General features: G+C 37.9%; 1 protein-coding gene across 1 annotated transcript; it reads right to left on the minus strand.

The window, feature by feature from the left end:
- Positions 1 to 2,102: 2,102 nt before the first annotated feature.
- Positions 2,103 to 20,478, minus strand: LOC107778697 (serine/threonine-protein phosphatase BSL3). Its single transcript, XM_016598987.2, has 22 exons — positions 20,275 to 20,478; positions 19,794 to 20,181; positions 18,178 to 18,238; positions 18,003 to 18,081; positions 17,839 to 17,921; positions 17,622 to 17,716; positions 17,443 to 17,542; positions 16,216 to 16,285; positions 15,236 to 15,337; positions 15,081 to 15,162; positions 14,746 to 14,925; positions 12,386 to 12,659; positions 12,054 to 12,285; positions 11,670 to 11,840; positions 8,824 to 9,062; positions 4,416 to 4,500; positions 4,234 to 4,332; positions 3,962 to 4,161; positions 3,808 to 3,883; positions 3,108 to 3,243; positions 2,872 to 3,002; positions 2,103 to 2,783 (listed from the first exon to the last, which is right to left on the minus strand). Exons 2-22 carry the CDS (start codon positions 20,149 to 20,151, stop codon positions 2,700 to 2,702), a joined length of 2,937 nt encoding a protein of 978 aa, XP_016454473.1. The 5' UTR covers positions 20,152 to 20,181; positions 20,275 to 20,478; the 3' UTR covers positions 2,103 to 2,699.
- Between the last annotated feature and the right edge of the window lie 1,578 nt (positions 20,479 to 22,056).

The following is a 22,056-nucleotide window of genomic DNA, read 5'->3' on the forward strand; positions in this document are numbered from 1 at the left end:
GCGCCAAAAAGAAAGGTGGATTTGGCCTAGGGTCATTTGGTATTGGCAGCAGAAGTTGATGATTACGGGATCGACAAGACCCGGCGTGAAAAGATAAGTATAAACACTTAAAACCCTCCAACGTAAGTAGTAATATCCTCCTCGGGGGTAGGAATCACCACCTCTACATTTTCCCAATGGCAGTGCTCTTTCACCTGCTCAAGATCGCCCTCTGTTATCGAGCATATATACCTCGACATGGGATCACATCGGCTAGGGACCAACGAGGTTTTTTCAACTCTAAAATCGGAAGTAAGGTCGCACGACCCAGGAACGCACTCTTCGATGCATGGCTCCACCAGTGTTTTATCGTCGGCCGACCGTGATGAAGAGGCTTGTTCCTTTTAAGGAACGGTTTTAGATGTTTTCGCCACTTTTATATAAGTTCAAAGAAAGAAGAGGATGAAGCTTGTTGTTTTAGGAAAGGATTGGCAAACGGATTCCGAAGAATTTGCAGAATTGAGAAACTTGAAGAAAGTAGGAAAACTTTGAAGGTTAAGAAAGGTTTTGAAAATAAAATTTGAGAAGATTATAAAGAGGATCTATTTATAATATTGCAAAGATGGTTCAAGGGCGTCAGTGGCCGACCATCAACTGACGCTAATTAATGATTTTGAGAACTGTGCAGACGCGACGCTTCGGTCGCCTCCGTCGCGTACATCACTGGGATGACATCATAATTAATCGATGTACGAAATTCCAGACTCAGTTTGTTTCTTTTCATTACACTCTAAGAAACGAGGGGACTATCTGTATACGGGTACAATCGGGCTTGCCCAAGTTTGTCATTATTTCGAGATCAGAGAACTACGTCGAGGGTCAGACCTGAACACGGAGACAAGGTGTTGAGTTCGGGGATCGAGGCACCTATCGAGATCGAGGTCCCCAACGATCGAGACCGCATAGGACCAGCTTCGAGCGGAACACAATAACGGAAAGGCGAAATATCCGTAGTCGGTCGGAGATCACGGCGAAAATCTCGGAACAGATTAAATCAAGGGCGGTTATTTGTATCAATCATGGGATTTACTTTCGTAATTAGAATTGTACCACAATTAGGATTCCTCTAGTATATAAAGAGGGGTCCCATCAATTGTAAAGGGCTTACATTCATACAGATCAAGGCAATATAATATTTTTTCTGCTTATTAGCTCTTTAACTATTGTTCTTTAACTGTTTTTACTTACTACTCTCGAGGGTTCATCAGCTCGAAATATCGGTTTGTTTTATATTCTTGTCAATTTCATCACTTATTTCTAAATTAACCAATTGGTATTAAGTGAAATCACGTATCTTTAAAGGATAATAGTTAGGGGTCATTTAGTATGTAGGATAAGGGATAATAACCTCGCAATTAGATACGAAATAATTTTATTTTGCGTTTGATTGAATTTTTTAATTCGGGATAAATTAATCCCATATTGGGTATTATTCTATCTCATTTGGGTGAAATAATAATTTCGGGATTAATTAACCCCGGAATAAATGCTAAAATGACAAAAATGCCTTTCTCCAAAGTCAGTCCCCCAAAGTTTTTAAACAATCCAAATAAAAGTTTATCTCAACTTATCTAGTATATACCGAACTCATTTTGTATTATTCCCCGTAGATCTTATTTTTAGTCCAACCAAAAATCTTCCAGTAAAAAAGTACTCACAAAATAATCCCTTTATTATTTAATTAACATATTATAATCCCATCATTATAAATTTGGGGTAACTTGTTCCCCAACCAAACGACTCCATAAGTTATAATTTTAAGCCTACCCCAAACATAAGGAACAAGTTTTCATTCTAAGGCTAATTTGTAACATCACTGTTAGCACAAAGTAATTCTGGTCTAAAGGAAATGGGATGCAATCAAAAGGTAACTTCCATATGAAATGAAGTTGGATCTTTAAGGGAATATACAACAACAAACAACAGCATACCTAATAAAATCTCACATTCTGGGGAGGATAGTGTGTTACGTAGACTTTACTCCTACCTCATGGAGATAGAAAGGCTGTTTCTAAAGCTGTTTCTGAAGACCCTCGACTCAATGAAAACTTCTAGGTAGTATGTAACATAGAAAATAAAAGAGAAATAATCAGCTATTCCTCCTCTCTCTCATTGTCGTGTGATAGAAAGCTTCTCTTCTTCGAAAGTACTTACATTGTACAAGGTATCATCACAAATTACACAAACACACACTCTCTATGATACAAGAACTCCCACTAAGATTTCAGGATTATATATCTCACCAATAATATTATAGGGGACCTCAACTCCTCTTTTACCATAGACAAAAATAATACACCTAAACGAGGAAAAACATATATATCACTAAGAATGGAAAAGTAAAATAAATAAAACAAAATCCAGCACTACAGACCCTTGATAACGGGGGAAGACTCTAATTCCTTCTACCTGCCTTGGCTCAATATACAAAGGGCAATTCTATACCCCAACTGCTTCCAGCAAGATGAACTGAATCCAATCTTGCTGTGTCTGAGGCCTGTCAATTCTGTCGAAGACCCCTGTGGCAGCGAAGCCTCATCTCTTCAGAAGATATCTATAACTCTGCCATTTTCGAAAATGGCATCACGCTATGTACATGTAACTGGAATTCCCCGACGTTAGCATGAGCCTGAAGTGTAGGAATCAATCTTCACTATTATCTAAATCCAAGCAAGAGAACCTCGATCATTGGCAGTTTGAGGACGACCTCTAGTTGGCGTAGGTGGTCTGTTAGCATTTAGCTCCTACTCCAACAAATAAATGTAAACAAGATTAACATAGATCGAAGCAAATATGTCGGGAGTCAAAGCAAAAGATCTAGAAATAATGAACCTGCATCCAAGTGTCTTCCATACGCTCAGGTGAATTTTCAGGTGATGCTGGTGGCAATGGGTGAATAAGTTTAGGAACCACAACAAGATCTCTACCCAATACCAAGATTGCACCAGCATTATTAGCAGTACCTGCAGTAATAAGTTTTATATAAGAGAAACCTGGAAAATATCTCATAAAGATAAAACCACTATCTAGAGTAGAAAACCTTCCAAACATCTAAAATAAGAACATACCACAGTAATTGGTGGCTGAAAAAAGAGTAATTAAATGACCCTGAGCAAATCGTTCAAAGCCATCCATCACGCACTCGTGTGCTCGCACTATTAGTTGTAGATCATTGTTGTTGCAAAATTCCATCACACGATCAGGCTGCACAGAGGGAATGGCCGTACATGAGGGCACAGGAAATGCTAGAGAAACTACACGCAACCAAATACCTTTAGAAACAAGATAGAAGAATAACCTATGAATAACAAAACCAGAATTCAGCAGAAAACGAAATGATATTCCCGATACCTATAACAACCTTTTGGATACCAACTGACTGAACCAAAATACCATTTGAAGGACTCATGAGTGCAATTGTCTTGAAACAAAGAAATTTCACAAAAAGATAAAAATTGCTCAAATCCTTTAAGCTAAAAGGTAGAATTATCGCAAGAGGCAGGATTACAGAAGATCCTCAAAAAAATTGCACTAAAAAGGGACGGAAAAACACAGCCTATCAACGTGACAAAATAAGAATAATGGAGGGCAGGTGGAGACTGACTTTTTGGTTCAAATGCCAGTTCCTTCTGTACTGGGTCCTTTGTAAGTAAATACAGCTTATTCAACTGAAGAAGAATGTAGAAGCTTCCAAAAACTTAAATTCTGTGCTTAAGTGAGAATCAATTTCATTAACCTGAAAGAAGATACCAAAAGACATTTACTCACCCCAAAAGTAACCAATCCAGGACCTCTTGCATTTGGTCTTAATCCTTCAACGCTATCATTTTCTGTTGGGTCAGACCTGGATACACAGATTAATGTGAGAAAATAAGAGATCATTAAAAATTAGTGACAGAAGAAAAAGAAAAGACAGACTGACCACAACAAATCCATCAAAATGATCGACCCTGCTTCCATGGTGATAGGACGCTGTATATTCTCTATCTGTTCTACATGATTAATTGACCTTCCAATACCACCGTGCATACAGATTATTTTTTTCTCAATTAGTGCTGCCAGAGGAAGCCAATTGAACAACCTATTGATCCGATGCCAAGCCCAGATTCCATCTCTCTCACCCTGTTCCAGATATGAACGTCAGTAGCTAACTCGGAAACTGAAGGAGTTTTTTCCCAGTAAATGATACCATACCATGCGTTCAATGCACTCAATTCGGAAGCCAAAAAGAGCATTAATATCTGCCGCTTCATGGTTCCCTCGAATTAAATGAACGTTGTGGGGATACTCCACCTAAAGCAACCATTTATCGGCATTAAAATCAATTGATTAATTCAGAAAGTAAAAGCACAACAACATCCACATAAAACAGGTACCTTTAAAGCAAGGAGAAGAGTCATGGTCTCCAAGCTGTGCTGGCCCCTATCAACATAATCTCCTAAGAAGAGATAATCGATGTACCTGATGATCATACACAAAGAAATGCAAGAATCATACAACAAAATCAGCATCGCGATGAACTAAAACCACACTAACTGCACCTTTTTTTCTATAAGGTAAAATACTTATCGATTTCTGGAAATTCCCTGTATAATCAAATCACCTCATGAGTGCACCAAAAAGAAACTAGAAGACAAGAAGCTATCCCTCAAATGTACAGAATCATTCTCAACCCCCTTAAACGCTCTTCTATTTCTCTGTCCCCATGTAACCGACACAAGAGCTTGGCGGCCACACCCCATGTTGTGGGTCTACCCTTCATTCTTCTAAAAGCCCAACTAAATAGTGCCAACCCTTAGGGGTTGTTTGGTTCAATTGTGGGATAAACAAGGATATCCATGTGCTGGGGTATCCAATTGAATTAGCTATCCCACCTTCTATATGGGATAGCTAATACTACCATTATGGTATAAAATTTGTATTGGTACTAGCTAATACCCATAACCAAACATGGGATAAATACAATCCCAAATTCTATAACGGGATTAGTATCCTTATCCCGGTAATTGAATGACCCCTTGCTGTATATTAACATGAAAAGAACTAATTTGACTACGATGATCAATCCAAGAATGGTAGTCCTAGTAGAACATAGAGAAACAGAACACAAAGAGGGGGAAGCAAAACTACTACTAAATTACAAGAGTCTAAGAAGGGATCTAATTACATCACAAATAGGATATGCATTTACAATGATAGGTTGATACTGACATTTTAATTTTATTTTAAATCAGCACTGACATTTCAATATCATGATAACATATAATCTCTTACTCATTTACAGAATTCCGGAGGAAAAGGTTTTTTCCATCTACAAGATAATAATCTTTTTTTTCTAATATGCTTGAAGTGGTGTCTTTTTAGTTTTTGGACCCTCCAACTTCTATTATAGTCTTCACCCTCTATTTATTTGCTTTGGACTTCCCTACATATCTTGGGCCCTTATGCAACAACCCAGTGTGGTCCCACAAGTGGGGTCTGGGGCAGTGTTTTAAAAAGCGGCAAAGCGATCGCTTTAAGCGAGAAGCGACGCGAAGCGATGCCTTGTCGCTTTTCCATGCCTGAGGCGAGGCGACCACACGAAGCGCTCACTTCAGCAGAAGCGATCGCGAAGCGAGAAGCGACAAAACGCTCGCTTTTGTGGTGGAGGGGGTCAGTTTTAAGAAAAAAAAAGTTTGTGTCTGTTTTTTTATTTATACAAAACAGACCCTAACCTAAGTAAAGACCATTTCTCTCAAAATCAATTGCTGCTAGGGTTCAAGACTTCAACAGAGAAGCTCCAGGTTATTTTTCTTCTTTCTTCTTCTTCTCCTTTTTTTCTTTCTTCTTTCTTCATCTTGTTCTTGTCCAGGCACCTGCTCATAGCTAGGGAAGGTGTGAAATTTTTTTTCTCCTTTTTTTCTACTTATTTAGTATTTTAGCCTTTATTAATTAATTTGTATGTGTATTTCACTTTATAAAGTTAATTATTGTGTGTGTGTGTGTGTGTATATATATATATATATATATATATATATATATATATATATTATTTCAGTTTATTTGATTAGTATTTTAGCCTTTATTTATTAATTTTTATGTGTATTTCAGTTTGTAAAGTTAATTTTATATATATATATATTATTTTCAGTTTATTTGATTAGTATTTTAGCCTTTATTTATTACTTTTTATGTGTATTTCAGTTTATAAAGTTAATTTTTATAAAGTTAATTTTTATGTGATTTTGCTTGTCCTATGGTTTATGGAGGAATTGGTGGTAGTGGTACCTACTTTTAAGTTTTTAAATTGAACTTTTTGATTATTTATATTATGTCTTTGCAAGGTTTACATTATGTTTTTTAAGAATTGCCCTTCACTTCAATGAAGCGTGCGCTTCGCTTTTGAAGCGAGGCGAGCCCCTGTCGCTTTTTTGCGCTTCTCGCTCTCAAAAACACTGGTCTGGGGAGGGTAGGATGTACGCAGCCTTACCCTTACCCTGGAAGGGCAGAGAAACTGTTTCCGATGCACCCATCTAAAATTTTACAAATCCGGCTCTTTCTCCAGAGTTGAAATTTGAATTAAAGTTTGGCTATGCTGGTCCTTTATGTTGTACTTTTCTGTGCACTACCCTGTAGTATGCTCTCCATGAGCATACCAAGATATCAGTTTTCAACATCCAAGTTGTTCCTCTGGTAATCTTCCTCGACTCTATCCGTCAACACAACCCAAATAAATATTGAGTATGTCTGTCTCTAAGGAAAAAGCTAAGTGGTTGAGGCAGAGGCATAATAGCAACCTAGAGATCTTAGGTTTAAATCCCAACAATAACATTCAATAAGCTCATCTGCTCTAATCTTTAGTGGGTAGGAGTGCGTGACACCTATACTTGTGGGATGTAACAGCTTGCACCACCAAATCTTGCTTTTATTCTGACTTTTAGTCTGCAACTAGTGCATAGCTCATTCTTCTCAGTCTATATTCCTATCTCTTCCAATTACTTGTAATTTTGGCCACTACTTCAACAATATTCTCAATTAGTCTGTCGTCCATAATTGTTGATTATTTGAAGGATAACGGCAGTACTCCCTCCTATTTCCTCTAGTTTCTTCGACTTTAACGTATTTTCCATACCAATAATGCCTTTTCAAGAGCTCAAGGTCGTACGGCTGTGCCTTTCTCTTCACAAGGCTTTGGCTCTGCTCATATTCTAAAAAGTTGCGTTCACAAAATCACATCAAATAGAAGGCTATATTCATCCAAAGATTCCTGCTTCTATGTTCATCTACGAATTCCACAGCTCACATTAGGCTCTTAGTTAGAGGACTATTTTGTAATATATTTCTGATTTAAAGAATGCGTCATCTTAGAGTTACATCGCTACTAAAATATAGCTTCCCTTTTGCACCCTACCCCAAAAGAAAAACTTCTCTAATTCACCATTTTAATTCACCAGAATGCGGTGCCTTAGTTATAACTTGTGCATAACTCATTCTTCTCAAACTATTCATCCTATTTCTTCCAACTACGGTACGGTATTTGGGGCTACCACCTTTCCCAACAAAATGTTCAATTATTCTCATCCATGTTATTGATTATTTGCATAACCATGGTACTCCTATTTCCTCGACTTTCCTTCTATTTTTATGTATTTTCCACACCGATAATGCCTTTTGACAAGCCTTTATTCATATGGCAGTACATTTCTCTTGCAAAGGTTTTGGGTCTGCCTTGTATCCAACAATTTTGTGCTCATCAAATCACAGCACATAGTAGGTTCTTTTCATCTACAGATTCCTGCTGCTATGTTCATCTAGGAACACCTGCCCATAAACTACACTTCTTCTTTATGTCATTTCATACCAAGTCACTGTTATATGTGAATTTGCTCAAGAGTCTTCCTTTCACCCAAAAATGATGTGGTCCTTTCTGCACTGACCGCCAATTTTTCCCAACTGTAGCATTCCGATAACATATCACATCGTTGTACTTGTATACAAGGCTAAAGTTACTATATGATTGGATACCCAATAACTTTGATACCCCAAAAAGATCAGATAAAGCAAATTTCCACACCCATACCCCAGCATGGTATATGTAAGGTTTCTCCCACCGGTGAAAACGAGAATTTGAAACTGCACTTTAAGGTGGTAAAAAAAGAAATATTATGAACAAGCTTGATAACATGCAAAAAGTGGTTAAATAGATCTGCTAAACATATGCTTTTAGCTATTTCATTGACCTCGAAATGTTCTTGTTTGATCTGGTGCAAGTTTGTCCAGAATGCTTTGCAAGATTGGCATCCCTATTTCAAACTAATTTTTAAAAGTACTTACATTTTCCTTAGTAAATAAAAGTACTTCATTGGATTTCTCACTCCTCATTACATTCTTCCCCTTTTCCTTGCATGCCTTAGGAAGGTTTTTATATATCTTTTGGTAACAGATTGGTAAGGTATATAATTTATTAATGTAAAGGGAAATTCCCATACACAGATGTATACAAAGTAGAGGATCTCAGAAGCTCAAACAAAAAATGATTCTCTACAAATAGCAACCAATGCATGTGCTTCCTAATTACCAGCAAGCTTTTAGCAAGAGCTAATTTTAGATGACAAAAAAAAAGGTGATTTTCATTCATTCTCAATATTGTCTCAAGGTATACTGAGACTGTCGTTCCCAAGTACTTTATGCATATAAAAGAGTATGGCAAATTCACAGACAAGGAACCGAGCCAACCTAGGGTGTTGAAAGGGCACCCTTGGATAGAACAAGAAATATGGAGAAGGATTGAGTCAAGGCACTTACGCTATGTCCCCAGCAGTTGATGGGGAACCATACTCATCAAAAAGGCGCATGAGATCCCCAAATTGCCCATGCAAGTCACCAAATATCTTAATAGGAGCCCTTAGCTGTAAAACACTAGGTTCACTGGAAAATATTCTTTCTGCACTATCACAGAGATCAGCTATCTCATTGCAATCCAAGAAAAATTGCCGTCTGACAGGCGGCTTCCAACCTCGAGGTTTCAAAAGATGGGCAATCACCTGAAACAGTAAGGAAAAGAAAAATATAATAAAACCAAATAAGCAGTTGTCCTTTATAATAAAAGATATACCAGCCAAAGCTAATAACAGGATACTCGTTCAAGCAGATGGAGTGTTTTCTTTTTTCAGGTATTGACAATAGTTAACTCTGTATGTGTGAGCTTGCTCACATTACACATTGTCGTTCCCAAGCCCGGATAAAGGAGGGTCGTGGTAGGCTGGCAGCCAGCACCCAGTGAAAAACTAACCAATTCATGATGAATCTCACAATACAGATACCTGGTCAGTGTGGATTCATATAGCCTACGCCAACTTATTTGGGACTGAGAATAGTTATGTGGCCAGTACTTCGGATGTAATCAAGGAGGACAGTTCCAGATGTCTTCTCTACACGTCTCTTCCCATATCTCTCCCCTCTCCCCCAAAAACTTCCTCACATCCCACCTTTCTAATCCTCCTAGATCATAAAATAAAGCAGGCAAGATAAAACCTAATATTTTTTTATGTTTTCTTCACTTTAAAGTACCTTTCTCCAATTTTCCCCACTTCTCCATTCAGCTTGTTAGAGACTGGAAATTTTCCTAGAAACTCTGGTTATTACCAACGTCCTATAATTTTTTTCCCTTGATTAGATGAATAAGCCGAATTTGTTTGGGTTTAAGCTTGTCAACTCTCTTCGGACTTTTCCCATCTCCCTGCTCATGCTTTCACTAATTAGACATAGATAAAAATGTAATTTGCAATCTGATATTCCTTGCATTTCATGTGCCCAGTAAGCAACTTTCTTTTTCTTTTATCGACATGATGATGCCCTACATTTAGCATCTCTTACCAAGCTGACTCCAAAATGTTTAGGGTGGTTAACTGATATTTCTTGGCAAAAAATAGAAAGAGGAGAGTTCAAATTCCTAGTACAAAAAACCAACAAAGGCCAAAAGAGTCCCCATCATGAATGTGTAATCAAGAGTAAGACATAGGCATCCCAATGGTAGAAGGAGGACAATAAGGAGAATATTCATGGAGTTAGATTCACTATTCCAACTTCCCCCCACCCCCCCAAAAAAAAGAGAAAGAAAATCTTTTCTTTTTTTACTAAATTTCCCCTTCTCCCCCTATGTATAATACACACAAAAAAAAAATACCATACGGGGAGAACGAACAAATACATAAAAGTTCAATTTGATGTCCTAATCCCCAATGCATCACATCCCCAGTCTATAGAAACCCAAGTCTACATATCCAAGTCTTTGTTACTTATCTCAGTCCATCGCAAGAGAGGTCCATCTTTTACTTTAAAAAGGCAGTAAGCTGAAGCAAATTCATTAACAAATACTTCATCAAAGATGAGGAGAAAGAACACTAACATTATAGCATCAGCTATGTTCGTTCGAAAACAGAATAGGGCAAATACAGAAGGCATATACCCTGTCCAAAATAAAAGCATTGTTTTTTTATTTTATATTTTAATAATCGTGTGTTCGGGCCAACTTGTGCGCCCTCAACTAATTCAGGGATACATGCTACCTCCCACCAGCAACCGGTACCAGGTAACTCTATCCACCAAGACTTGGATAAATGGGAAGAAATCACCATGTGTTTTTGTCTCCGCTAGGATTTGAACCTGAATCCTCATTTTCTCAACCCACTTCATTGACCACTAGGTCACAACCTTGGATGCAAGTAAAGGCATTATTAAACTTTTTCATTGGGAAACCCACGCAATTCCTTTCTAGTAAGTCTTAATTTTTTTATCCGATTTCAGAAGTCGTTCCAACGCAGTATTCACATAATCCATTGCAACAATCTCAACATCTGGTATTATATTATGCTTTGCTGCAAAATCAAGCATCTCTTGTGTCTCTTTCATTCCTCCAATAATACTTCCTCCAACTATTTTCCTCCCTGTAATTTTTAAAAAAATTATTAGTACTTCGATTTTAAGGAAGGGCAACCCGCTGCACTAAGCTCCCGCTATGTACGGGGTTCGGGAAAGGGCCGGACCACAAGAGTCTATTGTACGCACTACGCAGCCTTGTCTTGCATTTCTGCAAGAGATTGTTTCCACGGCTCAAACCCGTGACCTCCTGGCCACGTGGCAACAACATTACCAGTTACGCCAAGACTCCCCTTGTTAATTTTAAGGAAATAAAAAGAAAAGAAAAATTGATATTAAGATACTTTACCCATAATAATGGGAAAAACTGGCAACTGGTAATAGATAGCCAAACTTGAAACAAAACATAAAGCAAACAAGTCAAGACCAAATAAAGATATCAACAAGAAAAAAGAGAAAGAAAGAAAAGAAAAAGAAAGAGACGAGGGAAACAAAGAGGAGAGAGACTCAAACATCTTTGAGTAAATAAAATGAAGCAGCTTTTTCAACAAAGCATGCATTACTTTCACCGTACTGTTGAAATTACTCTACAACTACAACCAATATTTGCTCTTTTTCCTGCATAATAACATCAAAGCATACGCATGTAACTGCAGTGATGGAAACTGGAGAGTACACAAGTTTGTAAGTCACCCAGCAGAGGTGTCATGGCAATGCCATAGTACTCATTGCTTATCAAGATTAGTTGAAGCACATTAGTGAAATCATCATACCTTTTTGGGAACACTGTTGACAGACATTTGTCTATCCAAGAGTTTTCTTGCTGCTGTTGCATTTTCTGGAGTTCCATAACTTACTCGCCTGCCTTCATTTTCAAATTGATCAATTGAAAGTTGTCGCACCATACCACCTAGGGCACCCCCAGTCTCTGCAGCTACAACCACCTACAGATGCATTAAATATATTTAATCAGTTATGTACGAATTTAATCTGATCCGAAAATATGTATGTTGCTCAGACTCTCCGAAAATATCGTCGGGTGCGTGTTGGATCCTCCAAAAGTAGTGTAATTTTAGAGGATCCAACACGGGTGCGGAAGCATTTTGGAGAGTCCTTACAACATAGGAAAACATATCATAAGGCATAGGATTACTGACAGCACGGTGATGCAGCCTAACTCCAGTGGGCGTTGAATTATTTGAATCAGGTTTGATTAAGGTAGATGCCTGTTCACCACTTGGTGTTGCCTCCGCTCCGCGATCCCTATCCGGAAGTTCGACTTCCCCATTACCTTGTTGTCGAGCTTTGGCAGCCGCTAGTGCAGCAGTAATGGCCTCTGCTTCTGCTGCAGAGGCCTCCACGAGGTATTCAACACCTTTGCCGAGTTTCCTGCAAACGAAACCGTGAGGGATGGAATTCAGAAAATAAAGATGCAATAAACGAAAAAACAGAAGCAGATATTGTTATACTTATGCAACTGCAAACTCACCGAGAACCTTGAAGCACAGCATTTTCAGTGCTTATATCAGTAAACATATCACCATTTACAGGGGGTGCAACAGGATTTCCCAATACAACTGAACCATCATTAACTGCCTCTGGAACTGTTTCCCTTGTTCTTTCATCACCATATCCGTACCTTCCGGTTATCCTTCCTTCTTGCATATTAGATGCTGCAGCTGCAGCGGCTGCGTGTGAAGCTGCACTTGTTGTTTCAGCAGCAGCCAAGTCTTCAGCGACAAGCAAGTCATCTAGCAGTACCCCTGCGACAAAAACACCAACTCAGATGCCGTCTCAGAAATACGAAAATATCACCAAGCTACACAGAGATTTCTAAACATCAGCCATTTCTTAACATCAAAAGCAAAATTGCATAAACTAGGAAATTATCTGAATAACTGCTCCTAGGCACATAACTCATTACGGTACTTTGTTAAGCAAGTATATTTCATAACAATAGTTTTATATAAGTAGATGTCAATCCTATTCAAAAAATATAAGTAGATGTCACTACGGTACTCCGAAAAATGTGACAGCTACGAGATTAGCTAAGACTCATGCATCTGGCAGTATTTTGGTACCTATAGTTTGGAACGTCTATAATTGCATAATTTGGACAGAGACTGCAACAATCCGAGAAACAATTTTAATCTGAAGTCAGCCAATTATTGCTACAGCTTCAATAATGGTTGCAGTTTCTATTACATATCCAAGAGTCCAACACTTTATCAGGAGTAACTTCAATGAAAGTTTCTAAGACATGTATTCATAATAACTGCTCCTAGGCACACATTTCATTATAGTACTTTCTTAAACAAGTATATCATAATAATACTTCATATAAGTAGATGTCATTACAGAACTTGGAAAAGATGTAAGAGCTAGGAAATTAACTAAGATTTTGGCCCACTGCACTAATTAAAATCCTTCAATTGGGAGAGCTAACTACTAGGTGCAAACAAAGAGCATCCATGCTAGCTGCAATACCACCAGGCAAAAGTTGGTCAACCAAGAAATTCTGGGCTAATCAAACCTTTACATTGACAAGAGACATGCCTTCTTAATATTTCGGTCCTTAAAAGACGCGCAAATTGAAACACTAGTTTCTGTTGCAGACTAATATATGAGCAAACCTTTTCTAATCAATCAGATGGTCATACAATTCTACATGGTAGGAGGTTGTGAGTCTGAACCTCTTTGCGACCCATTATCAAAAAGAATTTCAGAGTGCTTAGCCAAAGAAAAAGAATCAGGCCCACACGTAAGAGGGCGTATTACAAACCAATATAAAAGTAAATAAAAATTGTCCTCCTAACAACTTAAGCTTTTAGTGGACACACATTTCATCAGTTTCAGTCTTCAAAATCAGCGCTTAGTATTAGCTATATCAGCATCACTAAGGCTTGCAGTCTAGGCACAAAGGCAAATTACACGATGAACCTATGAAAGACAGAATCCACTTATTAGAAACTATAAAAAGAGTGACTCATGGAAAACCAGTTAGTCTTGTTAGAATGTGTATCCGTTCATTAAGAAGTTTTTTAACTATTATAAGGTATATAACTGTTTAATTATCTCACTTAGCTACTCAATTCGTATAGCATAAAGTAGACAGTTTTTATCAGTAAAAAAAGTCCGCAGCTACCTTACAAATGTTATCCATAATCAGTGGGACCAGGGATAGATTAGAAAACAATGTACCAAGAAATACACCAGAGCTATTGCCCTCACGCATTCCAAAAATTTCCATTTTTTCTATGTTATACTTTAAGGGGTCGTTTCGTATGATGAATAAGCAAATATAATCCTAGAATAAAAATCTAGTACCGCATTATCCCTTGTTTAGTTACTAATCCTAGGATAAGTTATCCCTGGATTAAAAATAGTACCGGAATAATTTATACCTACCAGAAAGTGGCATAGTAATCCCAGAATAAGTTATCCTAAGTTAAAGCAGTAAAATTGACAATCACATGATTAATACAACATACCAACCAGTCAATAAGAAATAAAACCAGGATAACTAATCCCGGCATAACTAATCTCAGTATAACTAATTCCAACATAATTAATCCCAGCATAACTTGTCTTCAGACCAAACAACCCCTACAAACCCTAGAAGTCTAACTAAGAACATGATTTAGCTGGGCTACCTTATAAACACATAAACCAAACAGCACGTTCTCAACAGCCCCATGGATGAAGAAAAGATATAGAACTTAGTAAGTCTCAGTTATTCTTTTTTATAAAAAAAAAAAATATCTTCTGACCATATTCCAAGAAGTGAGAATAGTTGACATCTGAAGATCAAATAAGAAAGCAATCAAGATGTCTATCTTCTAGCATTACCGCCACGCAAACCACCATAGATAAATACCAAGTCACCAACAGCGGCAGCCGCATGCCTACACCGCCTGGTCAATTCAACTGCGGCATCTCCCCCCGCTGCATCTGCACTGTATCTGCCTGTCCTAGGACTGGTGACAACAGATTTTGTGTCACACCACACTCCTGCAGCAGTATCAAGAACTGCCACCAGACAAAAGAAAAGAGAGAAATAAAGAAAGAGAAAAATGAACAATTATTAGATTAACATTAAACAAACCATGGTAACAAGAAATAAAAAATTCAAGCAATATCAGTTGTCACCATGAGCAATTCAACAAAACAGCATTGAAAAATACCAGCTATACTGGAAGAGTCCTCCACCATGCGTCCACCACCAAGAGCACCTCCAGAAACATGGAGCCGAGCATTAACAAAAACCTAGAATACCAAAGTACGTCTGATAAATACCTTAAAATTTGTGGGAGAAAATTGAGTCATCAGAAACACTTACTGCCGCATGCTGATATCTAGGAGATGGTGACACACCAGGAGCAATGGCCCATTCCCAACGCCCATCTCTATGTTTGGCCAGTCCATATGCACTTGCTAGTGGCTGTGAATCACCAAGGTAAAAGAAATGTTAAAGTACAACCATCACACTAGACCACATACTTAAATCCAAGTCCCCAACATCCACTATACGTGTTAACTGCAGATCAGATCCAAAACCCTAAAAAAGCTTCTTAATGTTTACGATTGTTTAATTAAACTCAAAATCAGACAATTCACGTCATGTATGACAGCTGCAAATTGGTAAGCTGAACTCGGTGGTTATCTGGAGAGGGACAGTAGTGAGAGCGAGATGGCAAGACGGAGCACAAGGGATCAGGGAGAGAAGACAGGAAAATAGAACTTTAGGAAGTGTAGCCATTGATAATTGTTGCTGACCTACATTAAGTAAATAAAAGTCCCCCTCTTTAACAGCTTAAATTTTAAACGACGTAGTTTCCACAATTCAACGTGTTATTAGAGCATGCAAGTGGTCCTGGTTTCAAGTCTCAACTTCCACTCACCAACGGAAATATTTTTTCACGTGATTGACCAAAGGAAAAAAATTAGACCTGCACGTGAGTTGGGACAGAGAAAACTAACACGGCAATATATTGTCCACATAACTGAGGATAGTAATGAAAAACTGGGGAATGTAACTTCACTTAGGTATTTATCCATGAAGGTGACTGACAACAGCTTACAAACTTAGTAACAAAAATGGGAATCATGTACCATCAAGAAGATGGGTTACATCTGTGCCTCAATTCTGTGCGATTTAAGAATATAGAAGAGGAATTGTATTCCTGTTCAAGTTAAAAAGGTAGCTTCATTGGTAACATAGCCTTCTGTGTCCAAAGTGAATGGTACTGATAAAAAGTTAACAGATATCAACACAAGAAACATTTTTTTCTTGTTTGCAAGATAACGTGCTTCACTCACCACACTATTGGCATCCCTCCCTCCACAAAGCAGAAGAAGACCATCAGAGCGTGCACTTGCAGTTGCATACCTAGCCAAGTAACACAAGCTGTTAAGCATTTCCTTATAACTTTCATTGGTTGGTCCAGATCAGGATCACAATAATTCATTTTCAGCATCGACCTTATCAGATGAAACTTATGATAATCCACAAAGAAAATTCAAATGGAAATGTTGAACTTTTAGAACCAAACACTTGAAGGGCTTTCCTCGCCAGATAGAACAATTCTGTAGGAACCTTCCTTAATGGAAAACTAATGGCTAACGTATCCAGCAGTATATCACCAGGCCCTACAGTTAATCAAAGTCCATCTTCCAAATAAGGAAAGAACGCATTTCCCATTTGAACATTTCTTGGCACTTAGGCAAGCATCTACAATAAAACAGAGGCAGCTCTAACAGCGTTCTTGTTAACTGTGTCAAGTCAACAATATAGTACAAAGAGTATGTTTGAAATGTATCCCTGATGTTTTTCCATATCCAAAATACATGTCGTAGATTTAATTTTCCTACTTATGTTTAATCTATACTGCAGAAAAATAAGGGAAAGGATCGACCCCTTCTTGGTTCTCCAAAGTCTCTTTTTTCCCCTACATCAATTCCTTGAAACAAAAATAAAAACATCCAGCTCACCCTCAGCCAAAGCCCCAGACCCCTCCCAAAGTAAGGGGAAGAGCAAAGAAGCTCAACACATCAGGTTTGGAGATAACAACGAATAACACATTCTAAAGAGACAACAAATAACACATCAGTTTCAGTTTTGTTAATGAAGAATTGTTGCCTCTCCAGATTGAGTAACGATCAAAAACACATTCTAGAGAGACGACAAATCTTTATTAACAACAAATCTTCATTAGTTCACAGAGTAATAAGGACCCACAAAGGAAATAGAGTAATACATGCTTACAATCAAACGATCATATAGATGCACTTTGTAAGTTAAACAAACCACCAACGATGTTTTCCACCATTTGGCACATATACTACACTTACAAATCACTTTTTAAATTGTGAGGATTAGTTACAGTTTCATATAGACATGTAATACTGAGATTTTCTACCATCTAAAGCACAACAGAATAGAAATCATGAAATACTTGCGATGAGGCAACAAGTGAATTAGAGTGCAGTATTAAAGAGATTGAGAGAGAGAGAGAGAGAGAGAGAGAGAGAAAGCATGAAATTTACATGCAAGGAGGAGGACCTTCACCCTCTGGTTCCAATTTTCGCCATTCATATGGCTTTGCAGCAGTGTCCAAAGCCCAAACATCTGCTAGAGGCCGTTTTCCTGAAAATAATGGATCACGTTATGATTTTCTGACCAATATCATTGTTTACAAATGGGGAGGTATCTTCATTAGACTAACCATCATTTCCACCGATTGCCATGAGATATCTTTGCCCTACCAAAGCCATGACATGTCCATAACGAGGTCCTGGACCAGGTCCTTGGACCACAACCCTAAAATGAAAATAGTTATTTCAGTAGCTGTTGTAAAAGATTTTGTCAGCACTTAAATACATTTTCACAGGTCAACAGCAAATACAAGTTCAATGACAACTACAACTATTTCAAGTGCTAACCTGTGCCATCGTGGTCGTTGTTGTTGTGTAAGGTCCAGAACGTGAAGATCCTCAGCTGACAAACCGGCTGGACCAATCCCACCCTAGGATGGATCAGAATAGGCATCTTAAACTTGATGGGGCAGATGATCAAGCACAATGAAAATCTATCAGTTAATACAAACCTGAATGACAACCATAGTTCCTACTGCTGTAGCAACATGAGCAGCCCTCGGCGTCGGGGGCTCTCCAATTGGAGTGAGCCTATAAATATCATCAAGAAACAGAACTACATTTTAACCTTTCTATGGAAGCACAAAAGTGAATGTATCAGATGCCCACCACAGAATCAAGACTTACCTAGACCATTTATTTGTCAAAACATCATAACAGTGCACATCAGCGGTAGCCCCTGCTAAGCCTGAAATCAGACAGAACGCTAAGTTGTTATGATAACTTCAAATCTACCTATTTCAGTTTTACTAGTCAATCAAGGCATGCTTCTGAACAAAAACCCCTCTACCAACTGATTATTCTAGATGAACCAGATTTCACTCTTTCTCGTGGTAAGGAGACTTAGCTCCAGAGAAGCCTCCTCTTCTTGCGTTCCAAGAAGATTCTTCAAGAGAACAGCCAATAAGGGTGTGTGTTTGGCATGGACGAAAATGCTCTTAAGAAAAAGTAGGGAAAGATTTCTTAGATGAAATCATTTTTTATTGTTTGGCTACCTTGAATAGTAGAAAAAGCTTTCCCCAACCAAAATATTTTCCATCAAAAGGGATGAAATAGCTACCGTCATTTATGAACATAAGTCATTTTTCTTTACTAGTATCCCAACTCATACCCATATCATTTTTTTCAGTCAATGATTTGACATCATCATCAACCTTCAATAATCAGAGATATTACAGAAATGTTATAGTTACATAGTAGTCAACCTCCAACGCTGGATACCACAAACACTATCCTCAAACCATATATTGTTTCATGTTCAATTATTCTAAAAGCATAAAGTTTAAATCCCGAATCCCAAGACAAACGAGTTGTGGTAGAATCCCAAACGCAACCTTAAGACAAAGAGAATATTGAATTGTGTGACCACCTCATCTAAAAGTCACAACAATAACAACAAATTATTGCTATCTGGTATTGTCAAAGGCGAAGCTTTAAGAAGCGCTCCAGGTCTACTGGGGCTTTAAGAGCAAAGTGCAGTTAAAGTGTGGAGGTAGATGTAAAGAGAAGAACTACAAGAAAGCAAAAGCCTAGTACTGGAAAAGCCAACCAATCACTAAGATGCTTTTCAACTAAGTTGACAGTTTTAGTAAAGAAAGGCGCAACGAAGAAAAAAATAAAAAATACATAAAAAGTAACAGATTCATTTATAATATTTTACTTTAACAATTATTATATCTCTTTCTCGATTATATTTGTTGTTTAATACCGCTCAATCCAAGATAGAATGCATGGGCAACAAGACACACGCCTTAGTGCCTCACCTACACTCAAGCGCAGCTTAAGTGAGGGAAGCGCTCCCCGAGCTTTTTTGAGCTTCATGGCTTAACTGCATCTTAAATGAGCCTTTGACAAAACTAAGTCTCAGTCCCAAACAAGTTGGCTCTGCTATATGAATCTCACTAGCACGTTACTCCATTTTAACTCATCTCATGCCAATATTATGCAAATACAAATAAAAAATATTAGAAGTTCTGTTCTAAAAGTCCCAACCAACTCAGGAACCAAAAAAATTGAGCCTGAATAAGGTATCAAGAGAATTCAGCATTCAATGAGGAAACATTGTTGGCTCAAACTCTATATATGGTTTAAGAAAATCACTAAATAATAGAGTAATAAATAATTGATTTCAACACAGTAAATCAAATGAGTTAAATTAAAATCCCGAACTTGAACCCCATAAAGTTTAAATCTTGAATTCGCTTCTGCAAATAGAAATTCAGTATTCAATTGAGGAAACTTACGAATTCCAGCACTTCCAGGAGAAGAAGGAGCTGGTGCTGAAGCAGCAGAATTCCCCTCAAGCGCAGTAGCACCACCAAATAGAATAAGCCTAGGACCAATATAATTCGAAGTACCCTCCTCTCCAACTGCCGGAACCGCCGTTAGCGTGTGCCCACACCTCGGTCCGGGACCGTCTTCCTTCTTCTCCATAACAGCCTGCACTACCGTGTACGTCGGAGCACACCTCGGCCCAGCAACAGGAGCAGTAGTAACCGGAGATTCACCGACCGGTGACGTGTCCTTAGGCTGCTCCAATGTCGGACCGCCGTTATTCGGATCCTGATCGGGTTCCGACGGCATCGAAGAATCTACGTCCATATCTGAAACCCTAAATCCGAAACTCTAAATCTGCACGAAATGAGAATTTGCAGTTCTCAATAATTTGTAATTTGAGTCAACATATTCTTCAAATTCAAATTCAATACAATTGCAATTGCAAACCCTAGTATCAGATCCTCCGATTCAAATGCCTGAAATTACAATTAAGCCCCTGGAATTCGAGAAAAAGGAAGGAGAGAGAATATTGGAATATTGCAAGATGCTTTCTCTCTCTACCAATACATACAGTTTCTCTCTCTAGAAAAATCTTTCTCTGATTTTCGTTTCTCTCTCTCTACAGAGTGCAGGGCTGAGAATCCGATGATTATTTGACGAAATGACGGCGCTGGAGTACCTGTTTTTACTTTTCAGGATACAGATAGCGATTGTGGGCGTTCGGAATAGTACAACTATTAAAGCATGAAATGCCTAACGTTGATGCACACGCTCTCTATAGATACATTCTTTAAAAAATTTAAATAAATTATGTAACAATAGAATTAGTGGACGTTTGGACATAAGAATTATAAAATTCCGAAAAAAATAAAAAATAAAAAAATAAAAATGATTGTGTTTGGACATGAATACAATTTTGGGCTATTTTGATTTTTTATGAGTGATTTGATGGGAAAATTTTGAAAAATAACTTTTTGTAGTTTTTCAAATTTTTAAAAATTTTAAAATTCATAGTGAATTTATGGACAAACACGATTTCGAAACAAGTGAATTTTTTTCGAAAAAAAATGGAAAAAATTATGGTCAAACGGATCCTTAGTATAGTTCTATTTTCGAAAAGGGTTAAATTTTTGTTTTTACTAATAAAAAAGATTAATTTTACCATCCGTTATAATGTTGGTTCATTAGTGCCCTCTAACGTTATAAAAATGGTCCGGAATTACCTTTCAACTGGTAACCATTCCACCATGGCCAATATTATCCCATATGGCCTGAAATTGTGTGTGGTGGATGTTACATGACATGCCACCTCACCACCCGAACTTCATTTTGGTATTGCATTGACTTCTTTTCTCTGGTCCATTTTGGATTCCTTTCTCCTTCAGCTTAGAGTCTGGATGGAAAAAATGAAGAATCATTAAATCTTAAAAGGAGAAGTAGAGAGATCAACTCAAGTCTTACGTAACGACATTCAATTATTGCTTTGATTTATATACCAAATCCAATTAATTATACTGTAGATAAGCAATATGCTGGAAAGTGTCATATTATTGAAGTTACAAATTATGAAAATAGCTTAGAATTTTGGCCAAAATTCCCTCTTTATTGTAACATTAAGCCTTTCTGGTACACTACTGTTTGACTCAAAAGATATTAAAATATTTTTGAACAAATCAATCAAAAATGAAGGGGTAAATCATAGTCAAACTTAATTGATTCTAGACCGAGCAACTTCGAAATGATGAATATATGGGAGATGAACAAGACATCGCCAATCTCATTAAGATTCAATATTGCATTCCACCTCAGTTTCTGAGGAGAGAGAGCTACAATTGCTTTTTCTTTGAATCCCACAATGGAGCTCTTAGCTCTATTTTTTCTAGATAACCCTAGAGAAGCCCCCCCTCCCCCCCCCCCTTTTGAAAGCCTTCTTGAGATGTATATATAGTCGAAACCTCTTGATCCCCACCGTGGTTTGGTGCGCTTGGGTCAGTGGTGCGTTCTAGTCATGACTCTAGGCATTGCTCTTTTCGATGTGTTCGATATCTTGGAGTAGAAATGAAGTGGACCCTATTGACTTCCACTACCCGATTGCTAAAAAGAGGTCGTGGGTAACCTGGTCGTGGCGGTCAGATTTTGACCAATACAGTTAGTCCCTCCGTCTGTCGGGGTCGTCCTTTGTCGGGCTCGACAGACGGATCATGTTTGCAGCATAGTCGAGAGGAATAT

This window comes from Nicotiana tabacum, chromosome 22 (genome assembly GCF_000715075.1).
Source record: "Nicotiana tabacum cultivar K326 chromosome 22, ASM71507v2, whole genome shotgun sequence".
NCBI lineage: Eukaryota > Viridiplantae > Streptophyta > Magnoliopsida > Solanales > Solanaceae > Nicotiana > Nicotiana tabacum.